Raw genomic sequence first — 22,408 nt, 5'->3', positions numbered from 1 at the left:
CCTAATTAAACATAGTGGACTGCCATATTATTTTTTTTAATTAAGGAAAGGAATATTAAACTAATCATTATATTCATACACTGGAAATCTATGAGGTTGCTTGAACAGTGGGTTAGATATACCTAGAGAGTTATTGACTATGTCCATGAGATTATAAATGAAAGGTGGAGGGAGGGGAGTGAAGTAGAGCAACATTCCTTGTAACACGATTGCATTTTCCAGTTTTATAAAATTAAATAGACAAAGATTGAGAAAGGACTAAAGGAATAATAGGATTATTTTATTTGTTTCAACACTCCTATAACAATATTGTAATTTTAAGTAATATGGAAAAATATCAATAAAGTATAATCTCCTGAAAAGAAAGTTCCAGAACCTGACTTGAACATGATTTCTCATATCTTACAAATTTTAAAACTTTAATTATAAAGACTTTTTCTCATAATTTAACCATATGTCTTCTTTGTCAGTTATTTAAAAAAAATTCTTCTTTCATAACACTATGGAAAGTAGAATGAGATATTAAAATTTAGATGCTGAATTTGACTCTCTGGAAAGCCACATACTCTAAATTTGTTAAAATAATGTGAAAAAATAGGTATCATACTTACCCTAGGCACTAACCTTGTCATTTTTCTGGCATGCCACATAATCCCTGTTAGATTGCTCTTCATCTCTAAAATCAATTTTTAAAAAATGAGTTTCATACCTGCCTTCTAACTTTTAGAACATTGTGGTAATGTTATAGAATACAAATCATTTCTTCAACATATAAAAAAAGTGAATATGTCTATAAGTATAAATCTATAATGATCATAATCTGTAATGTTTGAATAGGTCCAAACTTGGAGGAGAATTCTGCTTAGGATCATACTCTAAAACAAAGGCCAAAACCTCAGGAAATATAATAAAAAACAGAATCTCCTCCCAACAGAAGGAGACAGAAAGAAACTATGACCGCAAGTTTTCTAAAGTAACTGCTCTAAGAAACAGAGAGAGAAGAAATATTTTCCCCAGGGAAAATTAAGCCTCTTATTTTCTATTTGTATTTGCCTTTATACATCACACTAGGCCATAACAAACTCACAAAGGTCCTGTGGAATATTTAAAAGGGTTTTTTAAATATTTATTTATTTATTAGTGATCTCTACAATGTGATACTCAAACTCACGATTCTGAGATTAAGAGTGAAACACAGCAGGGGTGCCTGGGTGGTTCAGTTGGTTGAGCGCCCGACTTCGGCTCAGGTCATGATCTCATGGTTCATGAGTTCAAGCCCCGCGTCAGGCTCTGTGCTGACAGTTCAGCGCATGGAGCCTGCTTTGGATTCTGTGTCTCCCTGTCTCTCTGCTCCTTCCCTGCTCACACTTTGTCTCTCTCTCAAAAATAAATAAAGATTAAAAAAATAAAAGAGTAAACACAGCAATATTCGACATCTATTATAATCCATACAGACTGCTAGCTTGAGGAATTCAAAATCTTAACATTTGACTGCACTATATTCCTTGAGATGATGCCATATCTTTGCAAAGCTAGGTTTTCAGCAATCACTATGATAAGCAGCAAGTACTCATGAAAACCAATGTGGGATAGGAAAAGAGGATGGCAGTGTCAAATCTGATTACAGGTTTGAGAAGTTGCACTGTGTCCAAAACATGCATACATTAACAATTGTGATTAAGAATGAAATAAAAATATAAGTTTTCTTTCAATGTGCATGTGGTTTCTGTCAAATAACAAACTTTTAGGTAATAAATATTTATTAAATTTTTGGACCCATTTAGAGATCAAATATAATTGTTAGCCACTTTTTTTTTTTTAATTTAGGAGGGGAGGGGCAGAAGGAGAGAGAGACAGAGACAGAGACAGAGACATAGAGAATTCTAAGCTGGCTCCACACTCAGAGTGGAGTCCAAAGCGGGGCTTGATCCCGCGACCCGGGGATCATGACCTGAGCTGAAATCAATAGTCAAATGCTCACCCAACTGAGCCAGCCTGCTCCCCCTTAGCCACTTCTTTGGGTGGAGATGCACCATGGAAAAATGACAGACACAGCTAGTTCGTTGTGAACCCCCTGGATCAATACTTAATCTCTGCAAAACTACTGTGCAAGAGAGGAATACAGTACACTCATCTCAATCTTGTGGCTCTTACCTTCATAACTTTAATGAGAGAAAGATATGTGCTGCCACCCCCCCATGGAGAGTTAAGTGCAGACTCATTTGAATGAGAATGATTCTGAGACAGACTTTTGATTTAGGATACATCTGGGATGGCACCAAATTTAGGTTTTGTTTCCTCTCCCTATCACCAGAATCCAGTGATGTCTTGTCATTAGAATAATAGAAATTATTATTATAATGGGAATAAGCATATGATTCACCTTTATGTGAGCATGAAAATGAATTCATGAAAAAAATTACTTATCATCCAAAATGGAAGCATCCACTCCACAGAGGGCCAGACTCCCTGGGCCTAGCAATTCACTGAAAATTGGGGAAATTCTGACAACACATCCTTCATTAGTTAAACAATTATTAATGTGTTAAGTCTAGCAAATTTGTGACTGGAGAAGACAGTACACTGGAAAAGGCCTGTCTTCAGTTAGTCAAGTATAGCCCATTGCATCTCCATTCTTTTAAGGTTTCATGTGTATAGATTGTGTATCTGCAGTATAGCTAATTATCTAGGCATTAAAGAGAAAAGGAGAAGAAAAAGGCAAAAAGGAATTAACCTGTATGCCATTGTATGCATCTGTGTTCTCCTATAAATACTGGATTCATGAACCATTGCCAATGAAGGTCATTCACTTTAACTGGAATGAAACACAATAGCAATGTAATTTTCTTAATCTCCTGTATGACTTTCCTTCCATGCATTACATTTCCATCCCTCATTTCTTTTGTCTCATTTCATGTCTTCTATTATAGTGGCTTTAATATGCTTACTCCCCAATCTCTTATTGGCCCACATTCAAACCATTTACTGTAGGTAATTAGCTTTACTGTGTCTGAGCCTGTGTTATCTCTGCCTGTTCGGTTCACAGCAGCCTTTTTATGAGTATTCTTCTTATATCAGAATTTAAAAGAGTCAAAATAGGATCAACGTCTGTTGAGGACATTGTGGCTTAGTTTTTCAGTTTCAAGCAACCAAATGTGATGTTATACTCTTTTGAGTAAGAACACAAATCATTGACCGATGTGTTGTTTAATTAAAAAATAATAGCTTAAGTCAGACCAAATTTAACAAGGGCTACTATATTACAGAGTCTCTAAATCTAAAATCAAATACCAAGCAACCACAAGGATATGCTATATAAAATATGCTTAGAGAGACTCCAGGGAAAATTGAAATGAAATCAAAGAATTTGCATCCCCTTGACCAAGGCAGCCTTAACATTTTTCTCAGCCTAACTAACCATTAGACAAGCTTCTTTCTGACTCTAGGCCCCTGCCCTTACTTTTCTGAGAACATTTCCTTTAGAAAACTGGTCAGTAAATCCTTTCCCAGCCCCTTTGAAATGTAAGTATTTTTAAAAGGTTGCCTATTTTACAACCTAAGGATGTCTTTCTCAAGACCTGGGAGCCATCTTTTTGAAATGTAGTTATCAAGAAAAAGAGCACCCCTATCCTCATTTCCCCCCATTTTTGTGGAAGGACAGAAGCCTAACTTCCGTGGACTCCTTGATCTCAGTTGTAAAACTTCCTGTGATGAAGTTATGATTTTACTTATATTTGGAATCTAAAAACAAAACAAGTGCACAAACCACAAAAACCCAGAAACAGAATCATAAATACAGAGAATAAACTAGTGGCTGCTGGGGGGGAGAGAAGGAGCGATGGGTAAAATAGGTGAAAGGAATTAAGAGGTCCAAACTTCCAATTATAAAATAAATAAATCATAGGGATGAAAAGCAGAGCATGGAGAATATAGTCAAAAATACTGTAATAACATTGTAGGGTGACAGATATAACTATACTTATCCCAGTGAGCATAACTTAATGTATAAAATTGTTGAATCACTATGTCATACATATGAAGCTGGTATAATATCATATGTCAACTATACTTCAATTAAAAAAAAAAGAGAGAGAGAGGGGCGCCTGGGTGGCTCAGTCAGTTAAGCGTCCGACTTCGGCTCAGGTCACGATCTCGCGGTCCGTGAGTTCGAGCCCCGCGTTGGGCTCTGGGCTGATGGCTCAGAGCCTGGAGCCTGTTTCAGATTCTGTGTCTCCCTCTCTCTCTCTGCCCCTCCCCCACTCATGCTCTGTCTCTCTCTGTCTCAGAAATAAAATAAACGTTTAAAAAAAAAAAAAAGAGAGAGAAAATGTTTACTTTTCCTTTTGTAAAAGCCAGTTGGCAAACACAGATGGCCTATGATCTTTGTCTCACCCCCAACTTTTATTTTTATTTTTTCAATTTAAATTCAAGTTAGTTAACATATAGTATGTCCAAGTATTCTTTCAGGATTATTGGTTTCAGGAAAATTTAGTGATTCATCACTGGCATATAACACCCAGTGCTCAACAAGTGCCCTCTTTAATGCCCATTATTCATCCCAACAAGTGCCCTCCTTAATGCCTATCACCCGTTTAGCCCATCCCCCCACCAACTTCCCCTCTAACAACCCTCATTTTTTTCTCTGTATTTAAAAGTCTCTTATCATTTGCTTCCTTCTATTTTTATATTATTTTATTTTCCTTCCCTTCCACTATGTTCATCTGTTTCGTTCCTTAAATTCTACATGAGTGAATTCCTCTGACTTATTTTGCTGAGCATATACACTCTATTTCCATCCACGTTGTTGCAAATGGCAAGATTTCATTCTTTTTGATTGCCAAGTAATATTCTTCTTTATCCATTCATCAGTTTATGGACATTTGTGCTCTTTCCATAGTTTGGCTATTACTGCTATACACACTGGGGAGCATGTGCCCCTTTGCATCAGCATTTTTGTATCCTTTGGATAAACCCCAACTTTTCAAAACCATACTGCCTTTTGTTTCTGCAAAGTTGCATTCAGACTGAGTTCTAATCTCTCTTCCTTATTATAACAACCTGAACAAAGTCTTCCTTTCCTGTTTAACTTCACTCAGTGCAATTTTTGCTTTGACACATTAATGCCTGATAATATTGTTTTTAAAAATATTCAAAACCATCAGTTTTATCTCATAGCTTTTCCCCAAGGCTTGCTCTGGTCAATGAACTGGGTGTTGCAGAGTTGGAAAGTAAGAATTCAAGAAAATAAGCATTTTCATTTCCAGCTTATATTAACAAGTTATTCATTTCAAATTATTATATTATCATTGATTCATGAAAGAAATGTTTGAAAATAAAAAGTAAGTCAGGAAATGAAACTTAATATTTGACCATTCTTGATTTTTCCTTAATTATCTCTTGACAATACACAAAGGTAATGGAGAAATAAAAACATGGTCTAAATCTAGACCTGGCATTCTATTTTATTCTGCTATCATAGTACAACCCAATACATATTTACTGAAGAAATTTAAAACTGTTTATATGTTATCCTTTCCTTTAAATTACAACGATTGTATGCAATATTTTTTGTTGGTCTATGGTGAATTGTCAAGATGAGGATTGTTTATGGGTTTGGAGTAGGATAGATGGCGAGTTTAGAACGCAAAGGCAGGGGAGTCTAGGAGTCAACTGGGTATAGCCACTCATCAAAATGGAGAAAACAAGAGAAGGAAGAAAGGAGGTGGAGGAGGGTGGGAAAGCGAGGTACTTGGTGAGTTCAGTTACTGACAAATTGAGTTTTGATGCCTGTGATTTAGCCCAAGAAAGATGTCCACAATAAACCTGTATATGGAGAGGCAGATCAGGGCTGGCATTCGACATTTTGAAGGCATGAGGGGAGAGAAAGGATTTTCTACAGAAGGGAGAACGTTGAACTCTTCAGATGTGAAAGGGATGAAAGAGAGCAGAGATTAATATTCTACAGAACAGAGGGAAATTGATTGAGCAAAGTCCTGAGAAAGAAGTTCAGGGGGATTCAGAATGGATGAAGGAACGAGGTTGGTAGTTTACCTTGAAAAATGAAGATGTCTTTTCCACTGAGCTGAGATGAAAGACAAATACACGTTAATCTGAAAGCAGGATGTAAAGAGATGTGAATAGAAACTGAGAATAGTCCTATTTAATAGTCTCTCTTCTCTATAAAGTAAAAAGCAGTATTACCTATGGAAAAGAAGGTTAGATGCTTCTAATCAGGGCTTCTAAATGTCTGTTCCATTAGGGAGATAGCTCTAACTAAACCAGTTTGGGCACAGAGCTGTGCAAGTCATTTGTGATCAGGTATTGCTTTGTAACATCACATCAATCCATCACTTGCTAAACCATTAACACAGCTGTCACCCTCCTGCATTAAAATCCCAGACAGAGTTGCTGAGTCACTTCCATTGTGTGTTCTGGAACCCATTTGAACCCGCCATATTATATTTCTTTGTAGATTTACTGACTGTAAGCACTGGCTTGAGAAGGGGACAGGAGAAAAGGGACTATATTTCTGTATTAATTATCAGTGCTATGCCTGACACCAACTCTTCTACAAAAAAAAAAAAAAAAAAAAAAAAAATGCCTGGTGATAAAAACAAACTGTATTTTAATATGATTGATTAAATACAGTTCTATTTACAAATGTCCCTGAGTACCCGAAAAATATAGACAAAGTGCCTCTCTGTCTCTGTCTCTGTCTCAATCCCCCCCCACCCCCGCCCCCAGCATCTTCCCCAATTTTTGGAGCTCAAAACAGCCTGGCATTAAGTAAAGGATCAATAAATGTTTCTGGAGGCTGAATGCTTTGACTTTTGGCTTAAATCTTGAATTACTTTACTTGTTAACTCTTTATATACTTATGCTTTACTTTGCCATTTGGATGCTAAGCTTTTGAGGAGAGAAACTCTAATCACAACACTACATGTTAAAGCCCCAACTAGCATAAAAAGAAAACTTTGAGAAAGGCAGTTTTATAATAAAACTATATACATAATATATTTGGCTAGCCAAAAGGGTTTGGGAATATAAACACGCTTGAAATGTCCTTTCAACAGCAAGTATATAATAAGTACAAGAACACATTTTCAGTTTCATTGTTTTCAGATTCATTTTTAAAATTCTAGTTTGAAGTGGTCTTATAGAAATCGATGGGAGGAAACCCCAGTATAATAGTAGGAAATGTTAATAATTTTAATATGTAAAAAATTCATGCTTAGCAATGGAAAGACAACCTCATCAAAATATTGATTTTTTTGGCATTTCTTTTCTAAGTTTTTTAAGGATTAATTCTAAAAAGAATTGGAAGATAATTTAAATAGCTATTTGCTATTTAAAAATAAAATATAGATTAATATCAAAAATTCACTCTTGGTCTATATCTAGAGAGAAAAACTGTTAAATTGGAAATATGTATCATTCTATTTCTAAATGAGAAAAGAAGTCAAAATAGCAAAAGTTGAATCCACCAATGATTCTCATTAGTTACCAGTTTCTCTTCTAACTGGAAATCTTTCCAATGATCTGTAATGAGAAAACAATTCTGGAAAAGTTACTAAAAGGATATGAACAATGATAATGAAAAAAATGCAAATGAAATTTTTACCAAAGAGCCAGAAATACTCCAACAACAAAAAGGTTTCTAAAGCAAAACACTTTTTTTACTATTATAGTAAAAACAACACCGCCACCTTCTGGTGAAAATATAAATTGCAACCTCGGAAAGGATTTTTTGTTTAGTGCTTCAAATTTGCTTATTTACTAACTATAACTTCAGAAAATATAATTTTTAGCATTGACATATATTGGATAATTCCCATAAATAAAAGTTGTGTTTGGGGTTTAAAAAATATCTACGTAGTTAACGTCAGCATACCAATGATAAAAACAAAAGCATGAGACTTGGAGCCACAGATACCCAGATTCAAGTTCTAGTGCTGACATTTACTAACCTGTTGGCCTTGAAAACTTAATTTCCCTGGGCTTTAGCTGTCTCATCTAAGAAGAAATTGATAAGACTGTAGTGAGTCAAAATGTGTAATACATCTAATGCATTTCCTCATATCCAACAGATCCACAATAAGTAATATTTTCACTAGAACTATGTGGTCTTTTCTTTTTTCAGTTTAAAGTGTTTTGTAAGCAGTATTACCCAACTGGCTTTGCTGTTTATAATTTTCCGACTTTCAAATTGCTTATCAAAGACATATGGTAATTATCTTTACACCATTCACTCATATAAAAGGAAAGCCAATAATAGATCTATTTAATCAATTGAAAAGCAGGACGTATATACCACAAAGAAAATAAGGCAGACAGTTGATAAAGTGATTCATTTTTTCCTTTTCTTGGGCAAGCTTCTGCTTTGCTGACAACTAGCAAAAAGATGTGCCAAAGTTTCTGTAATTGGGAAGCCAGATGAGTCAGCTGTTTCCACATTCTTTGGAAGATTCAAGAATATAGCTAAGGAGCATGTACCAGGAAGTCTCTGTCTTATGTCGGTCAGTGCCTTTACCATCTCCATTGAGCTATGTCAATTCTCTATTTTCCTTATCAGAATTTATCCCATTACATCACCATATGCTGCCATGCACTCAACCCAACTACTCTTGGATCTCTCCATGAAATAATCCTGTAGTGGGTGTTATGTCCACATTATTACTGAAATAGCTCACTAATGCAGGAAAAGAAGGAATCTAGTGATGTTCTCTGATTTTTTTATTTCTAAAATCAAGAGCCTTTAGAAAAATTTAAAAACAAGTAACTCTCCATTGCTTTCCAACTTTCTACCACCCTTCCTTCCCCAACTCACTCTACCCCATCCCAGAGAGCACATGCTTCTAGAAAAAGCCTCAGTAGTATCTCAACTCTCAGCAGTTTCCAGCAATGATTACACTTTAGAATAAACTAGGAATTTTTAAAAACTATTTTGAAAGATGGAGAGGGAGAGAGAGAGAGGGAGAGGGAGAGAGAAAGAAAGGATAAGCAGGGGAGGGGCAGACAGAGAGAGAGAGAGAGAGAATCCCAAGCAGGCTCTGGGCTGTCAGCACAAAGCCCAGCTCAGGGCTGGAACTCACCAGTGGTGAGATCATGACCTGAGCCAATATCAAGAGTTGGATGCTCAACTGACTGAGCCACCCACATGCCCCAGAATAACCTAGGAAAATTTTAACAAAGCAAACTTAATCAGACCTGGATGGCACTTGACATTGTTAATTTTTAAAGTTCCACAGGCAACTTCCATTTTAGTCATTGCCAACCACTCAATCCAAACTCTAGTCAGAGAAAGAGTTGACACAGAATCTGAAGCAGGCTCCGGGCTATAGGCTGTCAGCACAGAGCCTGATGCGGGATTCAAACTCACAAACCAGAAAATCATGACCTGAGCCGAAGTCAGATATTTAACCAACTGAGCCACCCAGGTGCCCCCCATACGTTGAGAAATTCTTATCTTCAGATGTTATGAGTGCAGCTATTCTGCCGAGGCTTCTGCTCTGTGTATTTTGGTCCCTAGGCTTAAGCCAGGAATTTCTAACTTGTTCCTTTCCTCCCTCACCATATTGGGATACATACTCCATTCTGATGGGACTGAACTAAGAAAACATCCAAATAGGCAGGAGACACTAGCAAGATCCTCTTAGGGAATTCTCTATAGACTTGGAAAGACACAACAATAGTTGGCTTTTCAACATTGTTTTTAGTATCAATTCTTTTTGCAGATCAAATATATAGTAAAATGCACCATTTTAATATGTACAGTTCAACAATTAAAAAATATATATATACTACCATAACAGAGAATGTTCTACCATGCCCTTTTGCAGATGTGGTATTAATTATTTCTTTAATGCTAATTTGCTGGTTTACATCATCATTCTATAGATAATTAATATGTTAACATAAGATAAGCTGGGTAAAGCTTATAGGAGAATTGTTTGTACTATTTTTACAGCTTTTCCTAAGTCTAAAATTATTACAAAATAAAGCATCAAAAAAAGAAAGTCAAATTAAATCTGAAAAGAAAAATTTAAATGCCAATTATTTGAGGACGATTTTTATAAGCTGTTCATTTTAACAAAAACACTAAAATGTTTTGATACCATTTACCCATGCAGTTTTTAAAAACAAATTCTTTTATTTATTTTTGATCACTCACATGTAATGTGTAAGTTAATGTTTATTGTTTTGGGTACAAAAAAAGGCCGAAAAATACTGAAATATGCTGCAGTGCAGGAAAAGGACATTACCTCTAAAATTAATGTCCAATCTGATTTCTTTAAAAAAATAGTACTGAGTGTTTTGATAACCCAAGAGGACTTACATACAAAACCTTCACACAACACATTACTTTTGCAGTTTCAGATAACTGACAAGCAGCCATCTGCAACTGTATACTACTAACATAAATCTTATATGTCCATCTGTCATCCATGAAAACTATAGTATGGAACAATATTTTAGCGTGTATTTCATAGTGAATGCAGTTTATATTGAATTAAATACATCTATTGAGATACCAGAAATCACTGAATTAAATTACATTCACCAAGTTCAAAAGTACACTTATTTTCCCTTTCCCAACCATCAAATGTGTGTATTCATAAACAGATATAAAACATACTGCAAAATCTATGCCAATTAATAAGGTTAAATACTTAACAACCTAATACAAATATTCTCATTTTTAAAGATACATATATACATTTTACATAATTAAAGAAAACATTCAAAGAAAATATACAATTTTACTTACATTTTTCTCCAATTTACAAAGCTAGATCAATTGTATATATTCTTTCCATACATAAGAGTGTATGGAAAGTTACATTTTTATGTCCTACAATTAAGGAAATCTAAATATTAAAAATAAGTTTTAAGACATATATCCAATTATGTACAAAAATAACCACAGGTCAACTTATAGTTTCAAGTTCACTTTAAAAATCATACAAACTGTGAAAAAACAATACTATGAAAAAATTTTGTTCTTAAAGTAGCATACCAACACATATAATCTAGTTGATCCAAAAGTATAAATAATAATTATAAATTACAGTAGTGTCTAAACTGCCCTGTCATAAAAGGAGGTATTCTTTGTAAATATGTGTAAGAGTCTGACCTCATTAAAGTGCCAAAATTATTTTCACTTTACCCATTTTCATTAAAAATTTATAAAAATGTATCATCTTATAAAATTGAGCACACTGAATGCAAAGAAACCCTTGATAACTAAAAATCATTATGAATGCCAATTATTAAGTGACTTGTTCATCAAATATATGCATATATAGGGTGATTTCTTCTCCCTAAATTAAGTATGAACTTCAACATTTTTCTTAATCTGTTATTCACAGATCTATTTCCTCCATATTCTGAGTAGACAAAGTTGGCTTCAATCTGAGCTAAAACAAATGGAGTGGTATCATGTTATATGTGAAATACTTTATCTTTCAAATAAATGATCAGTAGAAAAGTAGAGTTTAATGTATTAATCAAACAACATTAGTACAGGCCCACTATCAGCAAAGTACTATTTTAAGTGCTGTAAAAATAAATAATATACTAGGTGATAAGTTTTTAAAATGAGAAAAATTAAATTACTGAGTATGTAAATACTGATCAACAGTTTATTAAGAAGTCTTTTCAAAGAAAGCCACTAAAATGTACCTAAGTCATTTAAAAAAAAATCTTTTCATATATAATTGGCACTTTACTGAAGTTGGTATTTCTCCCGGAAGACATATAATTGGATAATACTATTATGGAATCACAAAAGGAAAGTGTTAAAAATAAGAAATAGTAGCAAATTACTTCCTGCAATTCTTGATTTAAAGTGAAAATATGTAAATATAACGCTATTCCTGAATTCACTGTATACTGGGATACAAAGAAGATAATCAATCTATGTTCTAATAGTTCAGTAACCTTTTGTGATGGACAGACTAGTGTATATAAATTTAAAAACAAAGTAGCTGGTTTTAAATTCATTAGTTTTCAAGAATAGTTCTCAAAAATCATCACATAAATTTGGTTAAATTTTTATACCATAAATTTTCTAAACAAGCCCCAACTACTGGTAATGATAATTAAACTAAAACAAGTTGCAAGAAGAATAGAAATACCACTTTGTTTTTAAGATATAAACTTTTAACTAATCACTGGATTTTTTTCTAGTTTAGTTTATTAGTTTTTTTATTTCATACCTGTACAATGGGAAGTGTGTGTGTGTGTGTGTGTTCTGAGGTTTTTGGTGGGTTCTGAAGGCACAAGTCTGTTTCTTATATTAAAACAAAAACAAACACATTCATAAATATACAGGAAATGCATTTAATTATAAAATACCAACTTTTAAAATATGATTGTCCATATCGGGTGGATAATGCTGCAATGGCAATGTGAATTCTTACAAATGAAGGCCAATTTTCCGGTTGTAAAATGGTCTCCTTTTGCTATTTCACCCTTCATTTCCTGCATTGCTGAGATCACATTCTACTGAAACAGTCACAACTGCATTCTGACTCTGAAATGATACATCTGTGTCTAATGGTGGCGGCTTATACAAAAAGATTGCACACCCATTGAAGAAAATGGTGATAATTTTACAAGTAACACCTAAATACAAAAACAAAAATTAATCATGCATTTGGGTCTTTAAGTATTACAAAAAAATAATTCTCACTGAAAAATTCCTCATGAATAGAAACTACTTTAAAGAAGAGCATTATTTACAGTTCTATATTTTAAATATTAAAAGTTTTACAAAGAAAGGTGATATTCTTCAGTAAAACATTTCTATACAACTCAATGAACTAGTCTTTATTTTCTCTTTTTTTTAAGTTTATTTATTCTGAGAAAGAGAGAGACAGAGAGCACACATGCAAGTGGGGGAGGGGCAGAGAGAGAGATGGAGAGAGAATAGCAAGCAGGTCCCCCACTGTCAGTGTAGAGCCTGACGTGGGACTCATTCTCACAAAACAGGAGAAGATGACCTGAGCCGAAATCAAGAGCTGGATGCTTAATCAACTGAGCCTCTACTTTCTTTTCAAACAGTAAAATGTACGATAACTGTTCTTTTCTTGGTTATGCTTGTACATTCTTATAAAATAAGTATTACAGAGAATTAAATAAATCCATGTTTCATTTCTAATTTTATTAACATTGTATGTATAAAAAATTACAAGGAATGAAGCCAGTGACAAAATATAATAGCTTACTATATCCTTGAACCTAAGTAAGTTGTAGAATTTTCATGTCCATGAAGGAAAACAATTCTTAAAATAAAAAGCCTCTGGGCCTCTTAGGAGAAAGCTTCCATGAAATAGATCACATTGAATACTCATCCAAATTTAAGTATCAACTAAAAATATGAAACAGATTCACTTCACAAATTTTGTTTTCAAAGAACTCTGATTCTGAACTTGGCTACATGAAGAGAAACTATTTCTAGCCAGAGTATAAGCATTTAAGTCACGGTTGAATAAATTAAATGACCTCATAATGTAGTTTTTACAATACCTAAATGTATTAGCCATTAGTATTTTATTCAAAATGCATATATGAAAAATAGGAATTTTCACTGAACTATGCATTTATAGAATTCCATGTAGGAAGAATAATTACATAGGGATTATTGTCACAATGTTTTTAGAAAATTTAAAGGTATGTATGTTTTGGGGAAAAATTCTCATATTCATCATAGAGTAGGAAAAGGAACAAATTCATTATCTGTACCTTTTGGTTAAAAAATACAAGCATAACAAATTAAATAATTTTTTAAGCATAAAAACACAGTGAATAAAAATGTTTAATAAGTAAAAGTGGTGGAAAGATTAATTTTGCCTAGTTAATATTTATTCTATTATATTTTTGAATTTATGTATTTATTTCTTCAGTGGGCATTTTATTATTCTGTCATTATAAATTCAGACATCATTTTCTAGGTTTAAACACATTGAAGCTTAATAAGCTATCCTGATACATATACCAAAATACAATCACAGTCACAACAAACTGCACAATATGTAAATATATACATGTGTGTGTATTGTATCTAGGACTTCTGAATTTTTTTATTGAATTATACTGGCATAAGATTTGTATTAGTTTCAAGTATATAAGAATAATTTGATATTTTTAAACATTATGAAATGATAACTACCGTAGGTCCAGTTACTGTCACCACATAAAGTCATTACAGTATTATTGAACATAGATCCTATGCTGTACATTACAACCTGTGACCTATTTTATAACTGGGAATTTGTACCTTTTATTCCCCTTCACCTATTTTGCCTGTCCACTCCTTCCCTCCCCTGTGTCGACTACCAGTTTGTTCTCTGTATCTACCAATCTGTTTCTGGCTTGTTTTGTTTCTTTTACTTGTTTGGCTTTTTTTAGATTCCACATATAAATGAGATCATATGTTATTTGTCTTTATCTGACTTATGTCATTTAGCATAATACCACCTAGGTCCATTCATGCTGTCACAAATAACAAGATTTCATCCTTTTTATTCCTGTGTAATGTTTCACTATATATATAGACCACATTTTCTTTATCCATTCATCTATCAATGGACACTTAGGTTACTTTCATATCTTACCTACTAGAAATAATGTTGCAATGAACATAGGAGTACATATATTCATCAGATTGGTATTTTCATTTTCTTCAGATAAATACCCAGAAACAGAAGTAGAATTACTAGATCATATTTAGTTTAGAATTAATAGATCTATTTTTAATTTTTTGAGGAACCCCCACACTACTTTACATAGCGGCTGCACCAGTTTGTATTCCTACCGACAGTGCATGAGAGTTCCCTTTTCTCCACATCCTCACCAACACTTGTTATTTCTTCTTTTTGATAATAGCCATTCTGATAGGTGTGAGGTGATAGGTCACTGTGTTTTTGATTTGCATCTCCCTTATGATTAGTGATGTAAAGTATCTTTTCATGTGCCTGTTGGCCATGTGAATGTCTTCTTTGGAAAAACATCTATCAGATCCTCTGCCTATCTTTTAATCAGGTTGGTTGTTTGCTTTTTTGTTGTTGTTGTTGAGTTATATGATTTCTGTATATAGTTTGAATATCGACCCCTTATTGGACAGCTCATCTCCAAGCATCTTTTCCCATTAAGTTGCCTTTTCATCTGTTTATGGTTTCCTTCACTGTACAAAAAAAGTTTTTTAGTTGAATGTGACTACATTCCCTTTATTTATTTTTGCCTTAGTTTCCCCTGCCTGAACTCAGAGATCCAAAAAACTACTGTTAAGGCTGCTGTCAAAGAGCTTACTACGTTTTCTTCTAGGAATTTTATGGTTTCAGCTCTTACACTGAAGCCTTTAATACATTTTGACTTTATTGTTGTGTATGGTGTAACAAAGAGGTCCAATTTCATTCTTTTGCATGTAGCTGTCCAGTTTTCCCAGCACCATTTATTGAAGAGACTGTCTTTTCTCCACTGTATGTTCTTGCCTGCTTTATTGTAGGTTAATTGAGCATATAAATATGGGTTTACTTTTGGGATTTCCTTAGTGCAATTGAAAAAGTTGTTTTCTTGATTTCTCTTTCTCATAGTTTGCTATTAGTGTAGAGAAATGTGACAGATTTCTGTATACTAATTTTGTATCCTGCAACTTTACCTAATTCGCTTATTATTTACAATAGTTTTCTGGTGGACTTCCAATACTATGTTGAATAAAAGCGGTGAGAGTAAGCATCCTTGTCATGTTCCTTATCATAGAAGAAAAGCTTTTATCTTTTTACTGTGGAGTAAAATGTTAGCTGTGGGTTTGTCATATGTGTCCTTTATTTATTGAGGTATGTTCCCTCTTTACCTACTTTGTTTAGAGTTTTTATCACAAATGGATGTTGAATTCTGTCAAATGCTTTTCCTTCAATTATGGAAATGATCAGGTTTTTTATCCTTAATTTTGTCAATGTCATGTGTCACACTGATTGGTTTACGGGTACTGATGAACTCTGCATCCCTGAAACAAATCCCACTTAGTCATGGTTTATGATCCTTTTAATATACTGAATTAAGTTTGATACTTTGTTGAGGACTTCTGCATTTATGTTCATTAGGGATATTTGCCTGTAATTTTCTTCTTTGCAGTGTCTTTGGTTTTAATATAAGGATAATGCTGGGCTGAGAAGGATTAAGTATTAACTCTTTAAATGTTTGGTAGAATTCACCTGTGAAGCCATCTGGACCTGGACCTTTGTCTGTTGGGTATTTTTTGATTACTGATTCAATTTCATTACTAGCAACTGGTCTTATGCAGATTTTCTATTTCTTCAAGATTCAGTCTTGGAAGACTATTTTTCTAGGAACTTATTCATTTCTTCTAGGTTATCTAATTTGATGGTGTATAATTGTTCATAATATTCTCTTATGATCCTTTGTATTTCTGTGGTGTCCACTGTAATTTCTCTTCTATCATTTCTGATTTTATTTGTTTGGGCTCTCTTTGTTTCTTGACGAGTTTAGTTAAAAGTGTTGATTTTTGTTGATGTTTTCAAATAACCAACTCTTCGTTTCATTGATCATTTTTATTTATTTATTTGTTTGTTTATTTATTTATCTCTTATTTCACTTACTTTTTCTCCTGGTCTTTATTATTTCCTTCCTTCTATGCACTTTGGGCTTTGTTTTCTTTTTCTAGTTTCTTTAAATGTAAACTTAGATTGTTTGAGATTTTTATTGTTTCCTAAGGAAGGCCTGTATAACAATGAACTTCCTTCCCTTTTACAACTGTTTTTTGCTGCATCCCCCAAATTCTAGAACATTGTGTTTCCCTTTTTATTTATCTCAAGGTATTTTTTTAATTTCTCTTTTGATTTCTTCTTTGATCCACTGGTTGTTCAGTAGCGTGTTTTTATTATTTTATTATTTTATTTTAATTAATTTATTTTTAAATTTATATCCAAGTTAATTAACATATAGTGCAACAATGATTTCATGAGTAGATTCCTTAATGCCCCTTACCCATTTAGCCCACCTTTCCTCCCACAACCCCTCTAGCAGCCCTCTGTTTGTTTTCTATATTTAAGAGTCTCCTAGTTTTGTCCCCCTCCCTGATTTTATATTATTTTTGCTTCACTTCCCTTATGTTCATCTGTTTTGTATCTTAAATTCCTCATATGAGTGAAGTCATATGGTATGTGTCTTTCTCTAATTTCGCTTAGCAAAATACTCTCTAATTCCATACATATAGTTGCAAGTGGCAATATTTCATTCTTTTTGATTGCTAAGTAATACCACATCTTCTTTATCCATTCATCCATCGATGGACATTTGAGCTCTTTTCATACTTTGGCTATTGTCAATAGCATTGCTATAAACATTGGGGTGCATGTGACCCTTCAAAACAGCACACCTGTATCCCTTAGATAAATACCTAGTAGTGCAATTGCTGGGTCATAAAGTAGTTCTATTTTTAATTTTTTGAGGAACCAAAATACTGTTTTCCAGACTTGCTATACCAGTTTAGTAGCATTTTTTTAAAATCTTCACATATTTTGGAGTGACTGGGTGGCTCAGTCAGTTAAGCATCTGACTTTGGTTCAGGTCATGATCTTACAGTTTGTGTGTTCGAGCCTGATGTCAGGCTCTGTGCTGACAGCTCAGAGCCTGGAGCCTGTTTCAGATTGTGTGTCCCTCTCTGTCTGCCCCTCCCCAGCTCACTCTCTCTCTCAAAAATAAATAAACATTAAAAAAAATTTTAATAGAAAAATAAATAAATAAATCTTGACATATTTTGTGAATTTTCCAGTTTTCTTCTTGTAACTGATTTCCAATGTAATACTTTTGTGGCAAGAAAACATACCTGATATGATGTCAGTCTTCTCAAATTTATTGTAACTTGTTTTGTGACCCTGCATGTAATCTATTCTGGAGAATGTCCCATGTGCACTTGAAAAGAATGTGTATTCTGCTGTTTTGGCATGGAATGCTCTGTAAATATCTTTTAGGTTCATTTGATATATTTAAGGCCATACTTACATTATTGATTGTCTATCTGGATGATCTATCCACTAATGTGAGTGGGGTATTAAAGTCCCCTACTATTATTGTATTACTATTTCTCCCATTAATACTGGTGATACTTGCTTTACATATTTAGGTACTGCTATGTTAGGTACAGAAATGTTTACAAATGCTATTGGATTGATACCTTTAACATTATGTAATGCCTTTGTCTCCTGTTCCGGTCTTTGTTTTAAAATCTATTTTGTCGGAGGGGCATCTGGGTGGCTCAGTCAGGTAAGTGTCTTGACTCTTTGATTTTGGCTCAGGTCATGACCCCACAGTCCATGAGATTAACCCCCACTCTGGACTCAGCATGGAGCACAGAGACTTTGGATTCTCTCTCTTTCTCTGCCCCTCCCCTGCTCATGCTTGCTCTCACTCTCTCTCTCTCCAAATAAATAAATAAGTAAATAAATAAACTTAAAGTCTATTTTGTCTGAAGTAAGTATTGCTATTCCAGCTTTCTTTCTATTTTTATGGAATGTCTTTTCTATCCCTTCACTTTCAGTCTGGGAGCTTATAGTAGCATATACAAGGGTCTTGTTTTTTATCCATTCAGCCACTATATGTCTTTTGATTATAGAATTTAATTCATTTACATTTAAAGCAATTACTCATAGGTACGTACTTACTGCCATTTTGTTAACTGCTTTCTGGCTATATTTGCAATCTGTTTCCGATCCTTTCTTCTTCTCTTTTTCTCTTCTCCTGTGGCTTATTTTCTTTTATTTGTTTAGATTCCTTTCTCTTTTCCTTTGTGCATTTACTATAAATTTTTTTACATGTGTGGTAACCATAAATTTCACATATAACATCTTACATATATAAGTCCCTTTCAAGTTGATAGTAACTTAATTTTGAACACATTTCAAAACTTTATACTTATACTCACATTCTCCACATTTTAGATTTTTGATAACACATTTTATATCTTTTTACTTCATGTTTCCTTAACTAATTATGCATTTTAAATGAACTTTACTATTTTTATCTTTTACCCTTAACACTTACTTTATTAGAGGTTGATCTACTATCTTTATTATTTATTTACATTTACTGGTGAGATTTTTATTCTCATGTTTTCTCATTAATTAGTGTCTTTTCTTTTTAGCTTAAGAGAAGTGCCTTTAATATTTCTTGTAAGGCCGGGTTAGTGGTGATGAACTTCCTTTAGTTTTTGCTTACATGGAAAACTCTTTATATCTCCTTTAATTCTAAATGATAACCTTGCTGGCTAGAGTACTCTTGCTTGACAGTTTTGTTTTTTTTTTTTTCCTTTAAGGTTTTGAATATGTCATGCCATTCCTTTCCGTCCTGTGCAGTTTCTGCTGAAAAACCTGCTGATAGGCTTATTGGGTTTACCTTATAGGTAATATATTTCATTCCCTTGCTGCTTTTAAGATTCTCTTTTATCTTTAACCTTTATCATTTTAATTATAATTTGTCTTGGCGTATCTCTTTGGGTTCATCTTATTTGGAACTTTCTGGGATATCTGGATGTTGATGATCCAGATGAACATCCAGATGATCCAGATGTTGATGAATCTTCCTTTTTCTAGATTAGGGAAGTTTTCGGCCATTATTTCTTCAAATAATTTTTCTGGCCCTTTTCTCCCCTCTTCTCCTTCTGGGGCCCCTAAAATGCAAATGTGACTCCACTTAATGTTCTTCCAGAGGTCCCTTAAGGTATCACTTCTTTTAATTCTATTTTCATTTTGCTCCTCTGAGTGTTTTCCATTGCTGTCTTCCAGATCACTGATTCATTCCATTATTTTGTCCATTCTGCTGCTGAAACCCTTAGAATATTTTTTAGTTCAGTTATAAGTTATGTCTTGTACCTTCTTATATTTTCTACATTTTTCTTGAAGTTCTCGCTATTCATCCATTCTTTTCCCAAAATTGGTGAGCATCTTTATGATCATTGCTTTGAACTCTTTATCAGTAGGCTGCTTATCTGTATTTCCCTAAAGTCTTTTTTTTTTTCTGAGAGTTGCTTTGTTCTTTGGTTTGGAATATATTCCTCTGTCTTCTCATTTTGCTTATCTCTCTGTTATTAGTCTATATGTTTTAGGTACAATGACTACCTTTTTCAGTCTTGAAGTCGTGGGCTTGTGTAAGAGCTGTTTCATGTGGCCCCAAAACATAATCTCCCCTGGCTACAGACACAGGCCCCCAATGGATATCCTTTTGTGGGCACTAAGTGCTAGCTGGCTACAATAGGGACGCAGCTGCTTTATGGGGTAGGTAGGGCTCCAGGTGCTTGGCCAATCCAGTTTTGGCTTGGCAGCCATATGGATAGGGCAGTGGTTAAGGTGTTTGCCTGATCCAGTTGGAGCTTGTCTGCTACATTGGGAGGGTGACGCTCAGGAAGTTTATCTTTCTAGTTGTGGCTAGATCTCTACAGTGGGTGAGGAGGGTACTGGGAATTTTCTCAGCCTGGTTACAGTGCAGGGTGCACAAACATGACCTCTGGTGCTAGTAGACGAGAGGGAAGGCACAGAAAATGACATTCAAAGACTGTCACCACCAAGTTGGGATGAAATTACAAAAATGGCACCTACCAGGGCTTCTGTCCCTGGATAATGTCACCGCAGGTTCCTGCCTCTCTAGCAGCCACCTTAAATTTAGTAAGTGGGTCTACTGTGCTTATAGTCTGGGTGTTTTTCAATCTGTTGCTTTTGTGCTGGATCTCAGAATGAGTGGGTCTGCACATAAGCCCTTTAAGAGTGGGATTTCTGTTCCCTATAGTTCTGTGATTCTCTTGATCTTAATCTCTGTTTATTTTCACAACCAGATGTTTTGAGATCTTGTCTTTCCAGTGCCAGTCCTCAGGGTCAGGGTGCCTATTGTGCAGCACAATCCATTCACTAGTTGAGGAACTGCTCTTTATTTTGGGAATCCCTCCCAATTGTGGAGTTACTGTGTCTGGGGTGAGATCCTCAGCAAGGCCATGTCTCTGCCTTTCCTACCCTACTTAATGCATCTCTTTTGTCTCTTGTTATGGGGTGCTGTGTCGAATGCTAAGATCCTTTTTAGAAAATTATTCTATATGTAGCTGTAAATTTATTGTGTCCATGGGAGGAGATGAGTTCAGGGTCTTCCTATGCCACCATCTTGAAACTTCTACCTCTATTTTTAATTTAAATATTTTAATATTTTAGGTTGTTTTTAAATTTTTAAATTTTAACTCTTGCAAAACACATGCATTGGCGTAATCAATCTTCTGCAATCTTAAATGTCATTTATTGCTTAACCAAGACTTTCCAAGATGGGCTACCAAAGGCAAAAAGGGTTAAACATCATAGCTAACCTTTTAAACTATAAAAACATTTCTTACAACATGCCTCTGAGCCAAAAGATACTTCCCTACCTCAGCTCTAAGTACTTTCCAAAGAGCAGGTATCTAGATGACAATCATTCCAGAGAGATTTTCAGAATTGTCTTTTATCTTTTTGTCAGACTTTCAAAAAAGTTTTTGACAGAAGTTGTTTTAAAAAATTACATGTGATTTCATGAAAGGTAAAATGTTATTCTCTTCTGAGACTGAGCCTAACAGACTCATTAAAACCTTTCATCACATGCTGTGTTAACTGATCTCTATAGGATACCCCAGTAGCATGGACTAATAAACATTATAAAACTTAAGTAACAATAAGATTTTTTTTTTCTTTTGACATTACCAATTTAATCTAAAGTTATCAAGAAACCACCACTTACTTATGGCTACTAGCATGTAGGCCATCTTGATGTTATCATAAATCCAGCAAGCGCCTCTAGTTCCACATTCATTAAAATCCCACAGAATACATGTACTGTCTATTGTGATACCAAATATAATTGGTCCAGGTATTGTGCCTAGAAGAATTATATGTGAAATACACATCAGTAAAGATTATAGCCTACAGTTATAGATTTTTATATACATGGTTATACATATATTTTATATAAATAAGACTAGGAATTAATCTGCACATATATAAATCAATCAGTTCATGTACAAGTAATAGGGGTATAAAGAAACAGATAAAACATTCTAAAATAATTATATAATTATTATGTACTTCTAATCAATGCAAAAATTCATTTTAATAAGAATATCTGGCATGCATTAGGCTAACATTTAGCTAAGTAAATATTTTAATTTACTGCTTTCCTAATTTAATGAATATGTTTGAAATTAGCTATTTTAATTTTAAAAAATCAAAATCATTGATGCACAAGTGCTAAACTACAGTATATGTGTTGTGTGCATGTGCATGCATGAAGAGTGCACATGTGTATGCACGCACATGCACATACATATACATTCATACTAACATGCTTAGGAATACTATCTCAAAAACACCCCCTCCCT

The 22,408-nt window shown here is 34.1% G+C and overlaps 1 protein-coding gene across 2 annotated transcripts in view; it reads right to left on the bottom strand.

Annotated features, from left to right (window-relative positions):
- Positions 1–443: 443 nt before the first annotated feature.
- SLCO4C1 (solute carrier organic anion transporter family member 4C1) overlaps positions 444–22,408 on the bottom strand; it is an 87,369-nt gene continuing 65,404 nt past the window's right edge. Inside the window, exons 12-13 of one of the 2 annotated variants that reach the window (XM_060635291.3) lie at positions 21,772–21,909; positions 444–676 (exon numbers count right to left, since the gene is read on the bottom strand). In XM_060635291.3, coding sequence (XP_060491274.3) covers positions 501–676; positions 21,772–21,909 — 314 coding nt within the window. In that variant the 3' untranslated portion in view covers positions 444–500. Of the gene's footprint in view, positions 677–12,322; positions 12,628–21,771; positions 21,910–22,408 lie in introns of those variants that run through there. The other variant, XM_060635293.3, reaches the window with a different exon arrangement.

This window comes from Panthera onca, chromosome A1 (genome assembly GCF_046562875.1).
Source record: "Panthera onca isolate mPanOnc1 chromosome A1, mPanOnc1 haplotype 2, whole genome shotgun sequence".
Classification (NCBI taxonomy): domain Eukaryota; kingdom Metazoa; phylum Chordata; class Mammalia; order Carnivora; family Felidae; genus Panthera; species Panthera onca.
This window is presented reverse-complemented; position numbering and strand designations above follow the sequence as displayed.